Source organism: Mixophyes fleayi, chromosome 5, assembly GCF_038048845.1.
Source record: "Mixophyes fleayi isolate aMixFle1 chromosome 5, aMixFle1.hap1, whole genome shotgun sequence".
NCBI classification, from domain to species: domain Eukaryota; kingdom Metazoa; phylum Chordata; class Amphibia; order Anura; family Limnodynastidae; genus Mixophyes; species Mixophyes fleayi.
In genome coordinates this window covers 22,056,498-22,080,406 of record NC_134406.1, presented here as the reverse complement: position 1 = coordinate 22,080,406, position 23,909 = coordinate 22,056,498, and the positions used below count along the sequence as shown (strand labels likewise).

Sequence of the window (23,909 nt, the reverse complement as noted above, 5' to 3'; positions counted from 1 at the left end):
GTCTCTATTTATTTAATAACTGTATTAAACTGTCACTTGCAATGCTATCAATGTGCGATACCATTATTTCATTTGGACAATGGTTATTGAAGAAACACTTTATTCCAGCATGAGAAATAATGAATTCGCACTTTTATATTTTCGTGTTGTCTCCATCCAGGCTAATGCAGGTCGGGGAGGAGTTTTGTGGCAGTAAATCTGAAGTGTTGCAGGAATCTATAAGGAAGCAAAGTGTGAACTATTTTAAAAATTATCACAGGTAAAGTATTGATTTCAGTAATGTGTGTGTGTGTGTGTGTATATATCTATATATAATATGTGTGTGTTTATATATATATATATATATATATATATATATATATATATATATATATATATATATATATATATATAAACAAGTTAACCCGTGCATGATACTCATGCATTCTAGTCAAATCAAGCTACTTAAGGTGTTAAAAAGGTTCTTGTCATGCATTTGGGCCATAGCCCAGGCATCCTCAGGGGAAGAGCGTTACTTCCCGACGTAAGCGCCCTTTTTTAACGTGGTTTTGTCCACATGTCACCACCTTATCATTCTTCTCCATCACCTCATCCTTCATTTTCATCGCCACATCTATCCAGATGTCTATCCAGACACAGGGATCTCTCTCAGCGGTCCTGAGTATCACACTCCTCTCGCTCTGTCACCCCCGGCAACCACCAACCACTCCCCACTGTCACCCCCAGCAACCACCAACCACTCCCAACTGTCACTTCTCCTTCAAGAAATATATATATTTTTTTTTTAAATCTTTATAAACACTTTTAACAATTAACAAATTAAATTAACAAATTACAAACATCTTAGTATACCAAATTTCAGCCCTTTCTGAATTTTTTTTTCCACACACACTAAAAATTTAGTAGGTCAGTGTATAACTCCGCCCAGCAGGTGGCGCTGCAGCTTGGTTTTATTTTTTCCACACACACACAGACAGACTAACACACGCCACTAAGCATTTATATTATAGATATGTGCTGTACACATAATCTAATTTCTCCCCTCCTGTACCTGAATGGTTTTGCCCTTTGAAACATCTTAACATCTTTCCTCTGATCAAAAGAGATTGGGCCGCATGGTGGCACAGTGGTTAGCATTGCTGTCTCTCAGCTTCGATTCCAACCAAGATCCTATTTATGTGGCATTTGTATGTTCTTCCCATGTTTGCATGGGTTTTCTTCAGGTAGTCCAATTTCCTCCCACACTCCAAAGACATACTGGTAGGCAAATTGACTTTTGAACAAAGTAACGCTAGTGTGTGGCAGGAAGTATAGATTGTAAGCTCCACTGAGGCACACACTGACATGTATGATTAAATGTTTTCTGTACAGCGCTGCATAAAATGTAGGCGCTATATAAATAATTGTTAATAAATTGCCACAGCATAGTGTTACTTTGGGCCCATTTACATAACATATTGCTGGCCATTCCTTCCACCAAATGTCTAATAGTACCAGTGCCAACAGTTGCCACACTGGCAGCCTGAACAGGCAACAAGGTGGCTAAGTGGTTAGCACTTCTGCCTCACAGCGCTGGGGTCATGAGTTCAATTCCCGACCATGGCCTTATCTGTGTGGAGTTTGTATGTTCTCCCCGTGTTTGCGTGGGTTTCCTCCGGGTGCTCCGGTTTCCTCCCACACTCCAAAAACATACTGGTAAGTTAATTGGCTGCTATCAAAATTGACCCTAGTCTATCTGTCTGTGTATGTGTGTATGTTAGGGAATTTAGACTGTTAGCTCCAATGGGGCAGGGACTGATGTGAATGAGTTCTCTGTACAGCGCTGCGGAATCGGTGGCGCTATATAAATAAATGGTGATGATGATGATGATGATGAGGGTATGGATGGGAAGCCATGAAATCCTACACTGAATATACCCCGAGCTATAATCTTAGAAATAAAATTATCCCAATCCTTAATCCAAGACTAAGTCTGGGTGCACACTACAGAAAATTTCTCCCGATGCGTTATCGTTAATGATTTTTACCAATGACTGAAAGTCCCGATCTGTATGGCGATTCATGTGTAACCACTTACACAATTTTACACAATTTACCGTCAGATCTGTGCTCTTCAACAGATTGTGACTCTGTAAACTCTATGGAGATCTGCCTGCACTGCTAGTTGTCAGTGCGTACACACTGCAGGATTTGCCCGACATAGTTCCATTGTTTATAGAGATTTTTAGTACGTTTATAAAATCAAATCAAATGATACGATGTGCTTTGGAACAATTAAACATGATCGTTAGAGTGTACACACTAATGCTATATCGGACCTATATCATATGATTGGCCCGATAATCGGGTGAAGAATCTGTAGTGTGTACCTAGCCTACGTACTAACCACATACATTGCTTCTTAACCTATCCCAAGTCCTAGCAGCCTGGCCTTACCCTCAAATTGTAACAAGAAGTAATTAATTTCTGTCATGATACCGATACATTTGATATACTCTACTTTTGGATTGGTAGTTGCAAGTTACCCCTTGAAATATGCGGGTCCACTAATGAAATCATTGCTCTGGGCCTATTATTGCCTTAAAGTGACCTTCCACCTATATGATGTCACTAAACGCAACACAGAATGTGCTTGTGTCCAGGTTGAAATGAAAACTTCTCTGGCAGTGAAAGGATTCAATGCAGATAACATACACACTCCATAATAACAGCTGAATTGTGGGAAATAAATGCATGGTTACAAATACTTTGTATAAACATTTGAATAATCGGATTGCTGTTCCCTAGTAACAATGTACAGTGAAAAATATTTAATTGGAACCCCTGAGTGTTTCCTAAGCTGCAGTATTGCCAACGCAAGCTCTTCTTTATGTAGATTCCTACTGACGTTAGCGGGGAATCTCATCTGGCAGATTAATGTATATTCCCTAATGCATTTTTTTATTATTATTGGAATCCCAATTCTTGTCTTAGTAAATTTCTTTACTACAGTGAGATAAGGTAATATGGATGTGCATTATAAGCAGGAGTGCGATATACAGCAGGGAAGAGCTGGTGAGGTCTCATAAATGCTATGTAAGCATGCATTATGTGGCAACACAATACATTGTTACCAGCTTTTTCATTAACCTGTATTTATATATAGCACTAATACGCAATATAGAGAATAGTTATCGTTCACATCAGTCCCTGACTCAGTAGAGCTTACAGTCTAAATTTTCTCTCTCTTTCTCGCTCTTGCTCTCTCTCCTGCGCGCGCTCTCTCTCCTGCGCGCGCTCTCTCTCCTGCGCACGCTCTCTCTCCTGCGCTCTCGCGCTCTCTCTCCTGCTCGCTTGCGCTCTCCCTCTCTCCTGCGCTCTCGCGCTCTCCCTCCCTCTCCCTCTCTCTCTCTCTCTCTTTCTCTCTTTTTTGGGTTTTGGGACAAAACTGGATCATCCACAGAGAACACTTGAGGAGAACATATTATACATAGACGGTGATTGGAATCGAACTCATAGCCCCAATGTAGTGAAGTTCCACTTTGTCACCCTAATTATATTGTGTCCCTATAAATCAATACTGACCAACAGTGCGTCTAAAGGTCAGTACTGTTTAGTGTACAGGCATAATGAACATATGACAAAATATACAATATATGTGATCATGCAACCTTTACTGTAAATTGTAAGAATATTAGAAGTCCGCCAGGAGTTTGATGACCTTTATACTGTGCTGTACAATGCTTTCATTCACTGCATTAATGAGTTTTAAACCCAAATTTAGATGTTACTTTAGTTTAATTTTTAGGACCAACTATACTCACCGCTATAGTAGCAGACCTAGCATTTCAGCCACGACTTCTGAACAGTTATGTTTACAGTTCAGAGTTACTGACTTCCGCCTTCTCTACACTCCCCTGACATGACTGGGAGATTATAATGTACTATGCAATTATAATCCAATTGTAAAATAAACTACACTATTATCTGCTTTCAGTAATTTGCCGGGTAAAGAGAGCTATGCTGTAAGCACAAGGCCCATAGCCGGGCACAGTCTGCTCCATAGTGGTCACTGACTTCAGTCATTACATGTACCGTCCTTTTAGCAGGAATGTATGATGGACAAGGGCTTTTTTCACTTTAAATCAGTGCTCAAAGTGGAAATTCAGAAGTGGTGGTATGGAAATTTGAAACAAATGGCCGGGGGCCTGTGAGATTTTGGTAATATGACATTAATTAGCCCTAGTACGCATGACAGTCCCACCACATTCAAAACAGTCTCTTTCCTACCTGTTCTTGCAGTTTACACTACCTGCTGGTTTCTTAAGCTCAGCTGCTGCTAGGCCGGATCCTGGAATGTGAGGCCCGGTTTAGAAAATGCATAGTTACTATTCATCTCCTGGAAAGCTGAGCAAATAATATACACCCTAACCAGCTCCAACATTAAATCTTCACCTTTAAAAAAATGGGCCTATTTCTCCTAACTAGCATCCTGTTACATCAATAATATATACAATACAAGCAATACAGCAATACACCTACATACCCCTATATTACAGTGATACACTGCTCTCAGAAACCGGATACACTAGTCCCACACTATAGCCCCACACTGCCCCAATACTACCCCTCTCCCCACACTGCTCCAATACCATCCCGATGCCCACACTGCCCAAATACCACCCCTCTCCCCACACTGCCCCAATACCACCCTGCTGCCCACACTGCTCCAATACCACCACTCTCCCCACACTGCCCCGATATTACCCCTCTCACCACACTGCACCAACACTACTCCTCTGCCATCAACTACTCACAGGTGTATGAGCTCGGCTGCCGGCTAAAAAAAATAATTAAATAATAAATATGTAAGTCATTTATTTAACAAGACAAATGGACAGACATGGAACCAGCTTCGAAGTGGGGAGAAGAAGTGCCAGTATGCCATATCGGCACATACCACCTCTCTTAGAGCACTGCTTTAAATATCATAATGCCTGTAAAGGGGTCAGCTCATGACATCCTTGCTCAAATTCTTACAACCATGGGGTAATGCATGTAAATAGCCGAATTGAGTACCTGAACAGATTCACAATAGTAGCTGGGAAAAATAGATGTTTTCTTAAATGATTTGCCAAGTTGTTGTTATTTATTCATTAAGCATACTTTTTAAATATGCCATGAATGCCTATGCACCTGATCGGCTGGGCGCTAACATATTTTAATGCTGTCTGTGAAATCTGTTTATCATGGCAAAAAAATAAGCTGGTAATGAGTGTTCTTATGTGTTCAGGTCCTAAATTGCCCTGTTAAAGTTTAGTGCTAATTATCTTTTTTTTCCCATTTCAAGCGGTTTGTTAAGTGTAACTGTACTGAATCAGAGTTGGTGCTTTAAACCTTATGCTCAAGGGGTATAGAAAGCTTCTCAACTGCCCAGTTTTGAAAGGTTAATGAATTGTCATTTGCTTTTGTAGTAGGTGAAGTGCATGATCTGAATGTGAAACGCCTATAAATCTTTGTATTTAGCTCTCACGACTTTCCTCCACATCCCTTGAATCACTGATTATATTTTGTCTGTTCAAGGCATTTCCATGGCACCGATAATTAATTTATATTCCGTAACAGAGATTTTACACCTCAGGTTTGAGCCCATTATGAACTTTTATAATATTTTTGTATTTTCGGTGTCATATATTTTGTTCCTAATTAATTGTAATTTCTGCATTTAATTTTGAAGAAACTGAATATTGTTTTTCAGAACACGTCTTGAAGAACTCAGAATGTTCCTTGAAAATGAGACCTGGGAGCTTTGCCCAGTCAAGTCCAGTTTTAGCATATTACAGTTACACGTGAGTGTTAAAGGTTACATGCATGCAACAATAAATGCTAATATCTTAAATCGGGTGCAAAGGTTCACGCTCTGATTTGCTATTTGAGCTTTTTGACCCTTCTCAGCAGTTGTTTGCTCATTCACTTAATTCTGTAAGTCATTGTTTTGTTTAGAATTAATTTTACACTTTTCCATCATTCGTTTCAATCTGACTTTCAATCTAATCATTCAACAGTGACAACCCTGTTGAAAATATGTAATGAAATTCACTGTGACATGGAACATGGCCAGTCCATTGGTGCAATATTCTAGATTTTCCAAATGCTTTTTTCACCCATGCAGTTTTCAGCACTTATCAGCTAAGATCTACTTCCAGAAGACTACTAATGGTTCCTAATGTAAATAAGAACTCTGCCTTCTCCTATAGCGCTCCCAATTTCGTTAACTACCTATCTGAGTCACTTAAATCTGCCACCTGTGAGATTTTTTGAAAACGTCTCTCACTTTGTTCTATAAGCATGTTTATGATAGTGATGCATATTGCCTCCAGTCTGTAACCAGGTCACAACTGTTTATTATGTATCCAGGACATACATGAATATTAGAGCAGAATATTTCTTCCTGGTAAATATTTTATAAATATTTAAACTAAATATGTCAAAGAATGAGGATTTAGATTACAGAGTAGTTGAGTGAAATTAGGGCTTTATCGAACAAATCCAGTTGTCCAACTTATAAAATGTTAAATGAGTTTCACTTAATATTTATTAATAGCTCCCTTTGAGTTTTACACATGGTAGACTGGTTCGAACATTGGTGGTGTTATTATGAATTTGAGTTTTTATGCCCATTTTGCTTTAGTATATATATTATGCTCTTAAGGGCCAGTCAATTCACTGTTGCATATTTATATGTAAGTAGCGTTTGCAAAAACTTAAGAATTCACTACAGGGAAATTAATCTAAATGCATTGAAGAGATGTATAGAGATGTCACTTGTCCCATAGAGATGTCACTTGTCCCATAGAGATGTCACTTGTTCCATAGAGATGTCACTTGTCCCATAGAGATGTCACTTGTTCCATGGAGTCTCATTGAGTTCAGGAGAAAGAAAAAAATAGTCCACAATTTATTACATACATCAATCTGGACCACAAAACTTAAACTACACTTATTTGATTACTTCACTCAGCAAGTAATGATTGGGGAGGAAGGAGGGGGGGGGGGGGGGGGGTTCTATCTCTCTGCTAACCCTAAAGCTGGGTAGACACTACAGAAAATTTCTCCGATGCGATAACGATTTTACCAACAGCTGAAAGTCCCGATCAGCATGCTGATTGATGTGTACACACTATACACGTTTTACAAGATTTACCTTCAGGTCTGTGCTCTTCATCTGTCATAACCATCGGCTGAAAAGATCCTGACTCTGCACACTGCATATAGATCTATGGACACTGCTGGTCCTGAGTACATACACACTGCAGAATTGTTCCATAGTTGAACGACCTTTTTAGTCTGTTTATAAAATCAAATCAAACTATACAATGAGCTTTGGAATGATAATCGCTCAACGCTGGAGCGTACACAGTAATGCGATATTGGGCCGAACAGTCGTTTATCGTGTGATTGGCCCGATAATCAGAGTAAAACACTGTAGTGTGTATCCAGACTTAGTCTAACAAAGAATGTAGCAAAAACCTTTTCTTTTAATAGCATAGCGTGGCATGATTATGTATAAAACAATGTTATATTCCTGTGACAAGAGCACTTCAGGGAAGTTGTTGCTGAAATTAGTCTTATGCTGTGTAAGTACTTATCTTTTATTTGTTGTTCCTATAGATTGTGAACCTGCGAGTAGGGCCTCTTACCTGTTGGTTAATGTCCAGTTTTGTTTTATTACAGTGTTTGATCCTTAATGTAAAGTGCTACAGAGTATGCCGGTGCTATAGATATAAAAGTTTATAAATTAGTTTAAAGACCCCAAGATGTTTTCATTATGCCTGTGTGGGCTCTCCTCATTTCCCTGCTGTCACATCAGTCCTAAAGCCACACATCTGTTTTGGTGAATAATACTGTCGGTCACAAGAGACTTGTGCATCGCCCCTGAGACTGCCAGCAAACATATAAACCAATATGGTCAAAGTGACGTAATTCCAATTTACGTTACTGGAGCTGTTGGTTCTGGTTCTACTGCTGGGTTCTTGTATTACAGTGGCCATTTGTTGCACTATATTTAGGAGAAGTTAATATTAATCTTTTAATATTTTCACTATACTTTTTATCTACATGCTTTTGTCATACTTGCCTACCTTTGGCAAGTTGTATCCGTGAGAGGGGCGTGTCTAGAGGGCGGAGGGGGCGGGGCACGGTGAATCGCCTCAATTCGCCCCGAATCGCCTAATTTTAGCCCCGCAATTGCGGAATGCGGGAGATTTGCCAGCTCTCCTGGGAGTCCGTGAGACCGACCCGAATTTCGGGAGTCTCCCGGACATTCCGGGAGAGTTGGCACGTATGGCTTTTGTCATGCATGGCAGTAATGTTACTTGCATTCCTGATATAAGTATTACAGTTCTGTATTTTAGCAGTGTTTTATATTATTAGCTTGTGCTTGTGCACTGCTTTTTGCATTTTGTTTCAGTTATTATTTCGGAAAATGTAATAAAAATGACTTCATGAAGAAGTAAATAAATAGGCAAACACCTATATAACAGGGGAGGCAGAGGGCGGGACGCTGTGTATTGGACAGGTGGGCGGTGGAAACAGTGAGCAGACCAATGGCCGAAATAATTCAGGGTGACCATACAGCTCTGGACTTGTATAAATTATATATGTGTGTAAAGCATGCAGTGGTACTATAGTGATTTAGTATTTGTGGAAGTGAACACTGGAACTTAAAATTCTAACTATATTAAAATACAGTAAACTAAAAAGCCGTATCCACTGGCACGTCTGTATCTGCAGAGCAGCACCTAAATGAGTGCCTCGCCAGAACTATACAAGGCCTTTCTTTTTTGCACATGCACTGGTGTATTTAATAGCAGATGTGGTTAATAGCGAATGCCACCTCGCTTTTTAGTGACAATTTTCTACTGTCCTGGAATGTCTGGGAGACTCCCACATTTCTGGGAGTTCTCCCTGAATCCGGGAGAGCAGGGCAGCCTCCCGCATCCTGCCACTTCCTTAATGAAATGGTTGGAGGGGTGGGCCTTTAGTGGCGCGATTTGAAGCAATTTGCGTCATCCTGGCCCCACCCCCTACTGCAATAGGCTGAAAATTGTGTCATTTACTAGAGGGGGCAGGGCTTAATGGTGGTGATGCTGTTTTCCGATGCATAGTGGAAAGACTGGGGGGGAAGAAACAGTTTTGTGGGCCATAAAAATTCCAGTGCTTCATATGTTGCCCAAAAGAATCCGGTACATTCTAACCATATCATCAGATATATACTGTAAATTATTATTATAAAGCGCCAACATATTACGTAGCGCTGTACATTGAGGGGATCATGACACAAACAAATCGCATAAGGAATCAGAGAGTAAATGATAGATGCTTAGTCCTATAATGAAGAATCACACCTGGGAGTAATTGGTTCTATTTTGCTAGTGGTCCAAAATAAACTAAGTGTGGAATTGGGATGCGTGTTTATTATAGAGTTCATGCATAATAAATAAATATAATCTGGCGCCTAAACAAATTAAGTAACTTTTCAGGGTTTATTTTTGCCTCATTACCCAGAATTTGTTTAGCATTTAGTGGAGAAAGACAATAAATATATATTATTCTTTCCGGAAATAACCCAGGCCTCTAATCTAAAAACATAAAAACACAGCGTATCTTTGCTTGCCGGCCAGATGGCAGATAGCTGGATCATTAGTAGAGTTAGTGATTCAGGAACAACAGTTAGGACGTAGTCTGAAACATGAATAATCGGATCACCTACCCTCACCGCCTTATTCCTGTTTATCAGACTGTTTTCTTGCCTTCACATAATATCGATGACAAATACATTAGACTTTTGACACTGTGAAGTCTGCTATAATGATTTCTACATCATAATGTACATGTCCTGCAGATTAGGGAAGGGACACTAGTGAATCAGGTGTATACATTCACCCCCTCTGTACATGCTGGGAGAGTATATGCTCATATTAAAATGATACTCTCTGCCTTCAGAACGGAGTGTTCAGCCGATATAATTTATGTTGTGAGGCTAAAACTGCACAAAAACATTAATATGCAAAACCAAAGTCTAGAAAGGTATCATTACTGCAAAACATTGTTATTATATTTTAATTAATCAGGGATATGTTTGTGATGTCACAACCCTTTAACAAAGACATTTTTATTCTTCTGAATAAAAAATAAGACTATTCCCTTTATTAATTTATGTTTGTTGTGCACATCAAGCCTTATGAACGTAAAGTGTAAAAATAACAAAAAAATGTGTTGTTTTTTTTCTTTTATCATGTGTGTAGAATAATTTGGGGTACTAGGATTACGGAACGCTATAAAACTGTGGGGACAAATTAGCAGTTAGTAGATTTATTTTTATCTGTGTACGACTAGGTTCAAGGCACCTATTTTATTTAATTGTGCAAAACTGATTAGACGCAGATATGCAAGAAATGAAGTGAGTGGGGCTAAAGCGCAGCCAATCAGAGCATTACGATGTTAACAGCTTTACAAATATTTCAGCTCTGCTAACCCCTGCTTGGCCATAGGTAGGGCAGTACGAAGCTGGAGCATTTAAGAGAGACTGTAGTGCAGGATGTAATGAGTCCTAGATTAATCATACCTGCCCACTTTTTGAACCTCCAAGGGGTAAGAGCCCCCCCCGCCACCAGCACAGCACAATAACACAATAATACATTCATGTATCCAAATTGTGTAGCTTACACTTTGTCTAATGGCCCATAAGCTAGAAGACCAGACACTGAGACACATTTACTTTGAGCTGTATGGGGTGATGGTGTAGTTTGGTGGTGTCTTCTCAAGCTTGTCTGAAATCCTAGAGAAACACAGCATGTGAAAGAACATGATGTTATATTAATGTAAATTCAGTTTTGCTTGTGTGCCAACTATGTATATCTAGAGCTACATGCACATACAGATATAAACTGTCATGAAATGCAGCACCTTTACTGGTAATTTTTTGTCTGCATTTGATCATGGCTGTTACTTACTCTGCATACAATTGCTTAAAATAGACTAAACCTCTTCGCTATATTCTGCCTCCTGACCTGAGCAGCCCCAGCCTAACCTCCCCTGCACCCTGTCTTCGCCGTGGTGCCTCCTGTCCCTTAAGGGTCCCTGACTGCTGTGACAGTGGGCAGAAATTCAGCTGGGGTTATTTGTGGCAGTGTTAGAGGAGCAGTTAATAAGGATTGGGAAAGGATCAGTTGTTGTCTGTGGCCCAGTGTACAAGTGGAGGCTGCAAGCAATTGTCAGAGAGGAATTGTCCACTTACAAATACAGCTTTAGGGATGTATATTTTCTTTTTTAGGTTTAAACATATACTGGTCATACCTTCTGCCAATGCATATTGATTTCTATGTGAAATGTACTGTATTATAGATCTAGTGAGATTACCAGATAGCCTTGTGTTAGACTATATGAATGGTGTAGCAAAATACTCCATCTCTGGACTATCTTACAGAGCTTTTGGTCCAACTCACATTTAAAGTTGGTTGAGTACAATTTGTACTGTCCGTATTTGTTTCTAGGTTGTTGTTGTTGGGTTTTTTGTTTCAATAGTTATGTCTTTGCACTGCTTATAGTATAGTGGCAAAAAAAGTTGTGTAACAGATGCACAAGCTCAGAAGACACTAACACAATGATGCATAGTACGGATGGGGATTACTTTAAATAATCCTAATAAAATACCCTAAGTTTGCAGACATGATATGGTATTGTGCCAGTGATCAAGTAAATACATGTAGCGGACCAGGCCATGCAAACGTTTCCCTCCCTGGCTACCTCTCCTTTCAAGAAGTTGAACCTCATCTTCCAACCAATAACCCTGCACATTGTCGTCTGTACTTGACGTGCTACACGCTGTGAGCCGGGAGGATCATGGGAATTCAGACACAAACAGATATGAGTATCTTCCGTGCTCAGGATATCCACGGTTCTACTACTTATGGGTGGGTGAAAGCAGGATAGTCGTCTCATTTAAAAATTAGACTACACAAGTTTCAGATGACTGCAGCAATGAAAAAAAATGATGCAGTAAAAGAAGAAAATAACACAGAAATGTTTAGTTATAACGCTGTTATATAGAATGTAAATAAGGAAGTTCTTTAAAATAAAGGTTGGTTTTAGTAGGTTCCTCTGTGCCATGGTCACATTCTAATACATTGCACGAGTTATCTGTTCATTTGTGCTGTAGCTATTCCAAATTAGTTTGAGCTCTTTACAAATTAACCTTTATTTCTCACCCACAGGAATTTAAGTGTTTGGGGCAATCGCGCTCCCCATCCATGTCCCCAAGTAAGCAGACGTCAGCGTCCGATTCAGCTGCCGTTTCGCTGTTTGAGCAATACACCAATGAAGGCAATCCTTTTGAGATACTATCTGCTATGAAGGATGATGAAACAGAGGATGTGCTGGCTGCCAATGGGGTCAGAATTTGTATTTGCCTACGGGAATAGATACAATCCCTCAAAATAATATAAAAATTTTTTTGGTGTGTGTCAAGTTACACTTGTGCATGAATGTTCCAGAGCTGCACATTGCTATTATGTGCGATGGGGCTGTAGCTGGCGCTAGTAGATCTCCAGCTGTGTATTTTACAGATCTCCCCATAGATCTGTGACTGCTCCATGTTGCTGCACTGAACCATAGCAATTAGTATTGATTTGTCAGACAAGTCTAAAAATACAGTGCAAAGCTTAACTCTAGCGCTCTGTTTAATACACACATAACATTCTAGAGAATCTGCAGCACATCATTGTCTCTCACTCTGTCTGGTGCTTGCAGCATAATGCAAATTATCTATAGTATACTCAGTGTTTCACAGCTGTTAATGTACTGGGGAAGAGGCCTTCCTCCCCGGGGGTAAGCAGGGTATGTATAAAGTATATATATATGCAACAGGAGGGATTTAGTACATACACCCATATTTGTCATATGTTATCACTGCTGTGACTAATTTTGCAAAATATAGAGATTTTATGTTCTCCCCATGTCTCCATGGGTTTCCTCTGGGTGCTTTGGTTTCTTCATACACTCCAAAAACGTGTGTATGTGTTAGGAAATTTAAACCTTAAGCTCCAATGCGGCAGAGACTGATATAAATGACCATTATTCTCTGTACTGAACTACGGAATCGGTGTCGCTATATAAACAAATAATGAAGATAGACAAATATTTGTTACTTGTGTGTGTATATGTCTCTCTCCCTCCCTCTCTCCCTCTCTCCCCCCCTCTCTCTCTCTCTCTCTGTGTATGTATGTGTATATATATATATATATATATATATATATATATATACACAAGTTAACCCGTGCATGATACTCATGCATTCTAGTCAAATCAAGCTACTTAAGGTGTTAAAAAGGTTCTTGTCATGCATTTGGGCCTAGCCCAGGCCTCCTCAGGGGAAGAGCGTTACTTCCCGACGCAAGCGCCCTTTTTTAACGTGGTTTTGTCCACATGTCACCACCTCATCATTTTTCTCCATCACCTCATCCTTGATCTTCATCGCCACATCCTTCATCAAGCTACTTAAGGTGTTAAAAACTCCCCACTGTCACCCCCGGCAACCACTCCCAACTGTCACTTCTCCTTCAAGAAATATATAGGTCAGTGTATAACTCTGCCCAGCAGGTGGCGCTGCAGCTTGGTTTTTTTTTTCCACACACGCCACTAGACATTTATATAGTAGATATATATATATATAATGTATATATAATGTATACACACACACACACACAAACATGTATGGAGATATATATATATATATATATATATATATATATATATATATATATATAGATATATGTGGATATCTGTAGATATAGATGTGTATGAATATCTATAGATAGCTCTCTCTCTCTCTTTATCTATCTAAATATATTATTATATATTTTATGTGTGTGAATGTTTGTACGTTCGCATAGTGGTATTTTACTTTAAGTTGAAGGCAGCTGTATTTGGTAAAATAAGGCACAGACCGATATGCCTTAGAAGATATTAATTGAATATGTTCTCTATGTTCTTTTTCACAGTATGAATCCGATGAGCTGGAGAAAAGTGCTTATCAGGAATACGACAGTGACAGTGATGTTCCTGAAGAGCTAAAGAGGGATTATGTTGATGAGCAGACTGGGGATGCTCCATCCAAAAGGTGAATGCACCTTCTGCTGTTTGTGTATGTTGCCTATATCCTCTTCTCAGTAGGTGACACAGGGATAGGAGACTCTGGATGAGAAAACATAATATAACATAGGAAATTGCAGTTTCTGGTACCACTAGGGTAGAATGTATTGTATTTATAAGCAAGGTTTAGTTTGATTGTATTTGTCCATAAATGTTCAGTAGAAGACATTTGTCATTCTGCACCAAGTTTCTTATTCCTCTGTATTTATTTATTAATGTATGTATGAGAAAATTAAATCTCAGCCATAAGTGCACCAGGACAACTCCTCCAGTGGCCAAAGATTAGAATGCTGAACAGCAATAGAGAGAGAACAGCTCTCGGTTGTAGATGATCAGTACATTTGATATTGGTCTAGTTGCCAATAGAGCATGAGAACATTCACATGATTAAACCAACCTTTATCAATCATAGTATTAGAATGTTCACAGGGCTAATCTGAACTGAGTGCAATGGGGACTTTGCCAGCCCATTCAGAGCATTCTAACATTCACAGGGCTGCACCAACCTTTCCACTTGCTGTGATATTACTTAGCCTGCACCTGATGAATGAATCCAGACCCTACAGAGCAATTTTGGCACCATGGAATGGATTTATGGCTATCCCTTGTTCCAGAATAATATGAACTAGTGGAGCACAACCTTCCTAAGTAGTGGCTGTTGTTGAACAACATATTAGCAGAAATATGACTTTAAAGGGAAACTCAAGTCACTTTGTAGTTGATAGTGGCCATCCTGAAAACTATAGCGGGGCCTTCCCACATTGCTGAAGAATTCCATCCTCTGTGCATTCGCTTGATTTATTCTAAGTGCTGCAAGTGAAAGTGACCATAGCTTAGGCCAGTTATTGAAACAAACCTGATTGGATAAGCTGTTCAGTGCTGCAGCTCATCCAATCATATGTGTTCCATCAAGCAGTAAAAACCATTTGTCTTATAGATTATACTTTGATGCCCAACGGTTGAGTATCTTCAGAACTACAAGTGACCCAGTGGAAGGAATTTTTGCAGTTTTACTATCAGTGGGAGGAAGAGTCGTTCTCAATAATTTCAGAGACTAGTTCTCTTTTTTTAAAGGGACAGTAACCTCAACATTACAGCCTCTTACAGTGTAAGAAAATGACTGATAAGAAAGTATAGCATTTTTGTATGTAATGATGAAGAGGAGTGGTCCGGATAGAGATGAGGGAGGGAGTTTTTTAGCACACATAAATAGGAGAAGGTCTTATCTGAAAAGACAGCAGGAACAATGGAGGTCCTTCAGGTGGGCTGAGTATTTGCTGCTGCTTGCACTGAATATACAGAAAACATAGATTTTTTGTGTTTTGTTTTTTAGCACTAAGTATTAAAATGATATGGGCAAGATTTTAAAAAAATAGGGTTTATGTGCTTTTTAGAGAAAACACATCAGGTACTTCTTAATAAGCGGGTTTTCAGATATAGTCATATCAAAAGTGGATTTACCTGCTTTTTAAACTGTTTCGCAACACAAATCTGCATAACATTGGCTGATGAGCTAAGAGGGCCAAAATAAATTAATATTTTAAGCTTAAATTAACATCATGTCCCATGCCATTCACCCAGAAGGTTCATTTAGGTTTTCTTTTTTGTTTTTAATAAAAACTGCAACACCATTAAATCTCCCAGGTAGATTATATTTCTTGTCTTAAGATATTGAACTCATGGCGTTGGTTTGAACTCTGGCTCCCGTACAGCTATCACCCAGTACACTGCCTGCAGTCTAATGACTGGATGGAGGCCTTTGACCCGGGGACATTCTCACTGTTTGTCATTGGTTTCTTACGTTTCTGGGAACATGAAATCATAGTAATAAATCTCTGTTGAGCTGAAAATATTACGGCTTGTCCTCTCCTTATCTGGCACAATCACTTCATACAGTGAGAATCAGCACTTCAGTAATTCATCTTTATATAAGCAAAGTATATTTATCTACAGTATTAAAAGAGATCATTGTTCAATAAAACACAGGGGTGTCTGCTATTCTGCACTGAGCAATTATTTTTCTGCAGAGGGTAACGTTTTAGCATCGAGGTAACGTAGGGCTGGCACCTGTGCTAGTTTCCCAAGTCCTCTTAACTAGATGTCTTACACCAAATGAGTAATCCGTGTATTCATTATGTCAGTTGCTAAGTTACTGCAGACAAATCCGCAATCGTAATGTCCCCACAGCTGGTACCAACTACCCTTTCTCGTCTTCCATGTTTTTTTTAAGAGGTTTTATGTTTTACGATATTTCCAGCCATTTCTCAAGCTGTTGATTGGTTGGCCGGAACACATTCTAGACGGCTCTTGTGTTTATTCATTTTACACTGCTGTTGATACTGGTAAACTGCGTTTCCAATATCCTTTGGCAGCTGTATGTTGGATATCATATAAATTACAGACTTTTTTTGTTTTTATGTTTTTAATAAAGACATTTCCCCAGTGCTCACATAGCTATAGTCTGATGCAAACAACAGGGTGGCAGCCATGTGTCCTGGTTGTTCCAGGGCTCACCCCTGTTTTCCATTCACAATATTTAACTCTCAATGTTTATATTTCCATTTATTATTTTTTTGTTCCCAATTCCGACTCCCAATGCACACAGATTAACAGAATAAGTGAGAATAGACTCCTATAACTATTTTAGCTCCCCTATTTAAACTGCACTAAAAGGTGACCATTAAAATCTGTTTGGTTGCCCTATTAGTTTGTTTTATGACTTTTCATATTGAGCACAATAGAAGTACTTCCGTTTCTGCATAATAATGTAGGCAAAAGTTACTGCTACATAATACTAAGCAAATGTTCGTCAATGATTTTGCCACTTTATATGACTGTTTTGTTGATATTTTATTATCATTGTTTATATAGCGCCTATCATATTACGCAACTCATCAGTCCCTGCCCCATTGAAGCTTACAATCTAAATCCCCCAACACACACATACGTCCATCTTAATCTACCAGTATGTTTTTGGACTGTGGGAGAAAACCAGAGCACCCAGAGAAAACCCACGAAAACATGGGGAAAATATACAAACTTCACATAAATAGGGCCCTGACCGTAATTGAATTTATGACCCCAGCACTGTGAGGCAGTAATGCTGACCACTGTGTCACCTCTTTAATTATGGACTTAGTATTTTCAGGTAGTAAAAGGAACATTTACCTCCAAAGAAATGTTTTTCTTATTTGTACTCGGCGCAGGGTAATATATGTGCTAGAATATATAGAAATATTTGTTATCTTTCTCTGCAAGCTATGAGCAAACATAGGTGTTGTGTTCTACTACTCTTGACCTGCTCTTTGTTCAGAACCTAGACATGTCCCAAATGATGGTGTAATATATAAGTGGCGATTATTGCACATCAAGTTAGACTAACTAAAGATCACTGGGAGGAGATAAAGAGATTATGGGGAAGAGAAAGCAAAATAATGTTATTGTACAGAATGGTGAGTTCTGCAAGAAAACCATCATAAAAATAATGTAAAGTCTTATGAAGATAATATCTTATTATATGATTTTTATATTCCTGAAAAACAAAAGGGAAATAAAGAAATATAAAGTTAGTGTCTCTTTAAATGTAATTCTAAGTATGCATTCAGTTTACTCATCGTTTGGGCAACACATACAGATGTAGCACATGTCAAATAGACTTCTACCGATGAGCAGTTTAGCTCTTCTTCCACTCATTGGCGCTTTAAGAAAACGCATCACGTCAAGTGTTTCCCAAAACATAATATCAAAATTTCCTGCAACACATTTTTCTACCACCAGGTGGCAATTTGAGAAAATTACACTACGCATGTCAGATGAATGACAAGTACACAGCGTGTGCATACAGTGCATTGTGAACTCAATTACTATTTTCGTGTCTCTGCTGAAATGAATGAATTCATAGCATCTAGGTAGAGCAGAGGAAGCTGCCAGTCATTTTCGGAAAGAACACAAGTGGCTGAATAGCCGAGAACTACATGTTATTGTCTCAACCCTGTGTATTTAAAAAAAAAAAAAAAAAAGAAAAGGGCAACATCCTCCTCCCCGAATTGTTGGTCAGCCCCAGGACTGGACACTTTGAGCTGCTGTCCACTGTAACAGGGAAACCAAATCCATTTTAGGGAATTCATCCATGTTGAAGTAAGCCTGTTTTTTAAAACAAACATCACTTATACAGTTATTTAACGTTTACACTATTGCTCATGATCTTGATCTTTCCCTTTTGCAATCATGTCCTAATGAAGTGTTTCAAGAGAGACCCTGAGGAGCCGGAAGCGCTCGGATTACAGCCTGAACAAGGGGAATGCTCCTATCCTAACAAACACTACACTGAACGTAATCAGACTTGTTGGTAAGTAGCCGCCTTTCCTGATTAATTCTCTCCTACAGCTTTTCCCGTTAATTTATTGCACGTGTCTCTGAAATGTTCTCACACAGCGGTGACAGGCAGGTAATGTAAACACAGTCTGTCACTTTTATCATTGAATTAGAACATTGAAATTACTGTTCCATTTTGTTGCAGTTATTATGCAGAACAAGCCGTGTAATTAAGGGGGGGCTGCTGTCATTTTAAGTGAAGCCATATTTGCTTCTGGAATTAATTTTTCATGTTCTGATGTTTTCCTCATAAAATAGTGTAATTAAATCCCCAGAGCGTTCTGTACTCCATACATTGTTTCTCAGTGTTCTCCTTTTCAATTTGCATTTCGGGTCAACTAATTAACAATACATTGCTGACCTGTTTAGATTTTATTATGAGTCTTAACAATTATACATTGATTAAGGAGCTACATTCCTGTAATGTATGAGACTATTAGAAGTTATTTAGTAGTTATGTGTAGTAGTGTGACCATATAAGAGCTTGAGACCGTAGGACGAATTATATAATTATACATTGTTGGTATGGCTGGAAAGGTACATCGAGTTCAGCCTTTCATAAATTTTATTTGCGTTGATCCAGGGGAAGGCAAAACAAAACCCCTTTCCCCAGTGTGATAGCTGTCATTTATCCTCACGGAGAGAGAAAAAATCCTTCCTGTTCTGAAAATAGTAATATTCTAAATTTCCTGGATTAATTGCCCCCTAAATATTCCCTACTAATTATAGCTGGGGATGCCGTTTCTTGTAAAAAAACCCAATTCGTTTTCACATTCTTCTAGGAAATTTGTCATCACCACTTTCTGTGGTGAGGAATTCCACTGATTAACCAGTCTTACCGTAAAGAATCCCTTCTTAAGGTTATGGGGAAATCTTCGTTCTTCCATTCCGTTGTACTTCGTATTGTTCTTGGTATGAAAAACGTAATTTACGCAAATGTTTGTATTGATATCAAATATATTTTTGCATATTAATTAGGTCAACTCAAAGATGCCTTAAATACGGTGTTTAACAATGATCAGTGAAATTAAGTTTCAGCATCTAGCCATATATTGTTTGCTACCTGAGTGATGGCTCTTCAACGTCAATGGCAAATATTTTTAATGGATTATTACTGACGTCAATATTTCATTTAAAAATTTTTTTTTAATTATTTATCTTCCTGTTGAATAAGTAAGTATTCCTGAAAGTCAGAGATGCTTTTTATTATATGTTTTTTCTTTGTAAATACAAGTATTATACCATGGCAGGTCATGACGTTACGCATCTACTTTTGTAGGCAATCTACTGGCCAAGGTGCCAGCATCTATGGCAGATGGAGTGTATTCCTTGCTAAGTGTAGTGTGAGCACACAAGCACTTGAGGTTTCACGTTGTGAGATGGGGTAATTTAAGTCTGATAAAGCGATGAAGAGGGCATGCTTACAGGGGTATTACCTGGATTGTGTGTGGGTGCACAGCTTCTGCTGCACCACCTCTGAGCTCCCTGATATCTGAGCTTGTCCAGGTGCTTACAGTGGGATAAAGAAGTGAACGTTGATCAATCAATTTATAGACTATAGCAGGTACTTGAAAGGGTGGGTTTATCCTGAAAGAAACAAACACACAGAGAGATCCCCCAGCACACTGCTATAGCCAGCGACAGATCTGCCATTTCTACTGTAGATAAAAATGCAAACGTCTTAATTGCACACATTTGCAAATGCATGTTAAAGCCACCCGCCTCTCCACGGCGCTTTTGCTAATAGGGTGGCCCTAACTCTAAACTATGAGAGTCCCATATATTTGGGCCATACATATGTGGTTTTAAATTGAGAGCTAACTTACCAAAGAGGTACCCCAGAAGCCTCCAAATAGCAATGGGATGCACTTTGCACCTTACACTTTGACGATAAAGTGCCGTTCAAGCAATGTAATAAAAGCTTTGCCGCATGCACAAGATTGTCCTATGTAATAAAGGGTGTAGTCAAATCTCCTCTCATGATTACTATAAGCCATATATTAAACAAAACTGAGCCGTACTTTAGGAGAAAAGTGTAAATGATTTAAGGGGATGGTCCTAAAGTACCAGCAGGACGGACTTCCAAGTGTCGTTGGTTTTGGATAAAACGTAACAATCATATACTAAACTTGATTTATGGATAATTTTTGGGGTCATTTTAAAAAAAAATAATGTTGCTGGACATTTAACTCTTCAAAACACCTTGAATATTGCACCTGGCCATAGGTGGACCTCATTAGGGCTGAGCTAAAGCAACTATTTGGCCCAAGCCATACACCCAACATCTCTTATCTTTCAGCTGTGGAACTTACAGTTGATAAATGCAAAACATCCATCACTGGTAAATTATGCAGCATATGTAGACTGTACTAATTTTGTGGCACAAATTCAAATTTAGCCCTTTAGCCTTCCCTTGAAAGGTTTGAAGGCCTTAAGAACTTACAATACCTTATCATACTCTATCAATCATTATTATTAGCAGTGTACACAGTTATTTCTTGGACCTTATTATTCGATTTGCCACTCATTTTTGTTAAAATAATAATCGCTCACTTTGGCTGCAACTTGCCAAATCCCGACCGAAGCCATTTGCAGACATAAAGTATGTCTGACGTGTGAAATATGGTTGTTCTCTTATCTTAAAGAACAGAACATTCAAATGACAAAACATCCTTTTCTGTTGTACAGTGAATTGTTCAGTGAATAAACTCAACAAGCTTATCAACTTGACAGTAGCTGCTTTTAATCATTTTCCATTTCAAACTCTTTTTACAACTTCTCATAAGTTCTCCTTCTACGTCTGCAACTTTGTTGTTAGAGGTGAATAATTATTGGTATGATTTCCGTGTAAATTGCTCTATTATCCTAAGTTGTTTTCAGTTTAGTTTTAATATAGCATGAAATAAGTGAACAGTGTTTCTTTAAAGTTCTTACTTTAGGTAAAATAATATGTTCCAAGACTAACAATTTTGCCTGTATTACAGCATGTACAAAGTACATTGTTTACTTGAAAAGCAAAAAAAGCCACCGTAGAACATTTCAAGATTGTCTTCACCGTCTTATTAATGCTCTTTTCTTGTACAGGAGATTATAGTTTCTTAAATGTCACGATAGACCAGCGAGTACACAGTGACTGCCTGCTCCTTCCTTATCTGACTCCATTCTAAACATAGTGATTTTTCTTTCTCTAAAGGGAAATACATGCAGATGATGACGATATTGAAACCTATCGCCTTTGATGTCATACACTGCATGTCCCAGCTGTTTGATTACTACCTGTACGCTGTCTACACCTTTTTCGGAAGAAATGAGGCAGTAAGTAGGGCTTCTATGTTGCATTGTATGGAAATTTGTTCAGATGATTTTTATACCGTTAAAGGGCCACTATACTTTATATAATAGTGGATCCTTTAAACATCTTGAAATGTTTATGAATCACAACAGAAGTTATGTTGTCTCTTGTTTTCTGTGAACACAGTTGTTGGAATCTATTGCTGGCTTCCTTTATTGGCCATAGTAGGCTCAAAAGGATTCCTGCTGTTTTAATTATCTACAGAAGGTGCAGTGTGAATAGGACAAAGAACTCCCCTCTCTCCTTATCTAAGCCTTAGAAAAAGGGAACTGTACTCATGTGTTTTGTTTCATTACCTGCCAACATTCCTGATGGGTCAAAAATGGACAATGCACCTGATCCACCCAACTGTGTCTGTTTGGATGAGACTATATGTTTTTAGCCAACTAAAAGTCAGGACTGTATTTGGAAAATCAGAACTGTTGGACGGTATGCACTTTTATTCAGCCAACCCTGAGGTTTTCACAGCCCTTATCCTATCTTCTACTAGGGTGGTGTCACATGCTCTGGCATGTTCCACCCCAGAAAGTGCTAGAGTTCCCCCATCATAAAGGAGAAATTAAGCTCTGAAGAGCTCTGTGTGCTACTTTTTCTGAGCTTAATCGGCCCTGTGCGTCAGGAGGGAGCTTTTCGCCTTCCGTTCTAGTGTGCCACCCTGGCATCGGTGGATGCCGCGGTGGCACAGATATATAGCATTTATTATTTTTTTTATATGAATTTTGTCTTATGAATTTTTGTCAATGCTGCTGTGTATTTTATAACTGCTGACAAAGTTCCTAATACTCGTTCATTGCCACACAGTACGAATCCACCGGACTTGGTCTAAGTAGCAGTAGACTCAGGACGACGCTGAACAGAATTCAAGAGAGTCTCATCGACCTGGTAAGAGTTTTTTATTAAAGTGTATTTGAATTGTATAAATAATATTCATTGTCAGCTAAGCTGTGACTTAAGCAAAATGAACATGTGCAGTTATATCTGATATTAAATTTAATGTGTTTGTGTCTATGCCAATGTGACCAGCTTATGCTTGTACTCTCCTCCCTATTCTGTGCCAAGAGAGGATATTTGGTAAAGCATCTCAGAAATGTACAACATAAGTTTTCAACTATTATGTTGTCCAACTTTGACTACAAAAAGCAATGCGGTACCATATTAAAGGCTATTATAGTATGTAAGCCCCCGTACCACCCCATAGCACTCTCCGCTGATTCTCTATAACATCTCAGTGGGGGATCATCCCGTGATAAGTGCCCTTGAGTCGCATTGCTTCTCACTATAAAGAGCAAGATGTGTAAACCATGGGGGATAGGACAGTACTCAGATATGTTAGAATAGACATGAATGCAATGCCTGATTGGACGGCCATTGTCTGTGTCCAATCAGGTGCCTCATTCACTATACACTCCCTGTTCTAGCAGATTGAATCTCCTGAACGACTCCAGCCCTCTAGTGCTGAAATCTTGACAGTCCATAAGGCAAAATGTTGTTTTAATCCAGCAACTCTTATCCGGTAACTTCACTTTCCAAGTGGGAGACTTACACTCAATTATTACACAGGAGAGTTAGGGTTAGCGGCTAAAGGGTGGAGGCTACTCCCTCCCCCTTTCCAAATGGACAATTCTCATTCCCTTAAGTCCTGGGGGTATGTTAATATTTATACTAAACTGCGGGTTTGAAAAAGTAGAGATATTACCTATAGCAACCAATCAGATTCTAGCTGTCATTTTGTAGAATTTATTAAATAAATTATCACTAGAATCTGACTGGTTGCTATAGGCAACATCTCTACTTTTTCAAACCCATAGTTTAGTAAAATATACCCCTTGGAGTTGAAATCTACAATAGGTTTTCTCTGACCTTTTTCACACTCTTAAAACCCATTTACACAATTACAGCTAGGTTTCTGCAAACCCTGATAGCACTTAACCCCTTCACGACTGGCGGTATTTCATACCTTCGTGACCCGACCACAGTTCACAGTTTTACTGTG

At 38.9% G+C, this 23,909-nt stretch overlaps 1 protein-coding gene across 2 annotated transcripts in view; it reads left to right on the top strand.

Annotated features, from left to right (window-relative positions):
- VPS50 (VPS50 subunit of EARP/GARPII complex) overlaps positions 1 to 23,909 on the top strand; it is a 183,385-nt gene that overhangs the window by 132,412 nt on the left and 27,064 nt on the right. For both annotated transcript variants that reach the window (XM_075211803.1, XM_075211804.1), the window contains exons 16-22: positions 161 to 259; positions 5,738 to 5,828; positions 12,255 to 12,431; positions 14,040 to 14,158; positions 18,432 to 18,538; positions 21,758 to 21,879; positions 22,718 to 22,798. In XM_075211803.1, the coding sequence (XP_075067904.1) occupies positions 161 to 259; positions 5,738 to 5,828; positions 12,255 to 12,431; positions 14,040 to 14,158; positions 18,432 to 18,538; positions 21,758 to 21,879; positions 22,718 to 22,798 (796 nt within the window). The remainder of the gene's footprint in view (positions 1 to 160; positions 260 to 5,737; positions 5,829 to 12,254; positions 12,432 to 14,039; positions 14,159 to 18,431; positions 18,539 to 21,757; positions 21,880 to 22,717; positions 22,799 to 23,909) is intronic.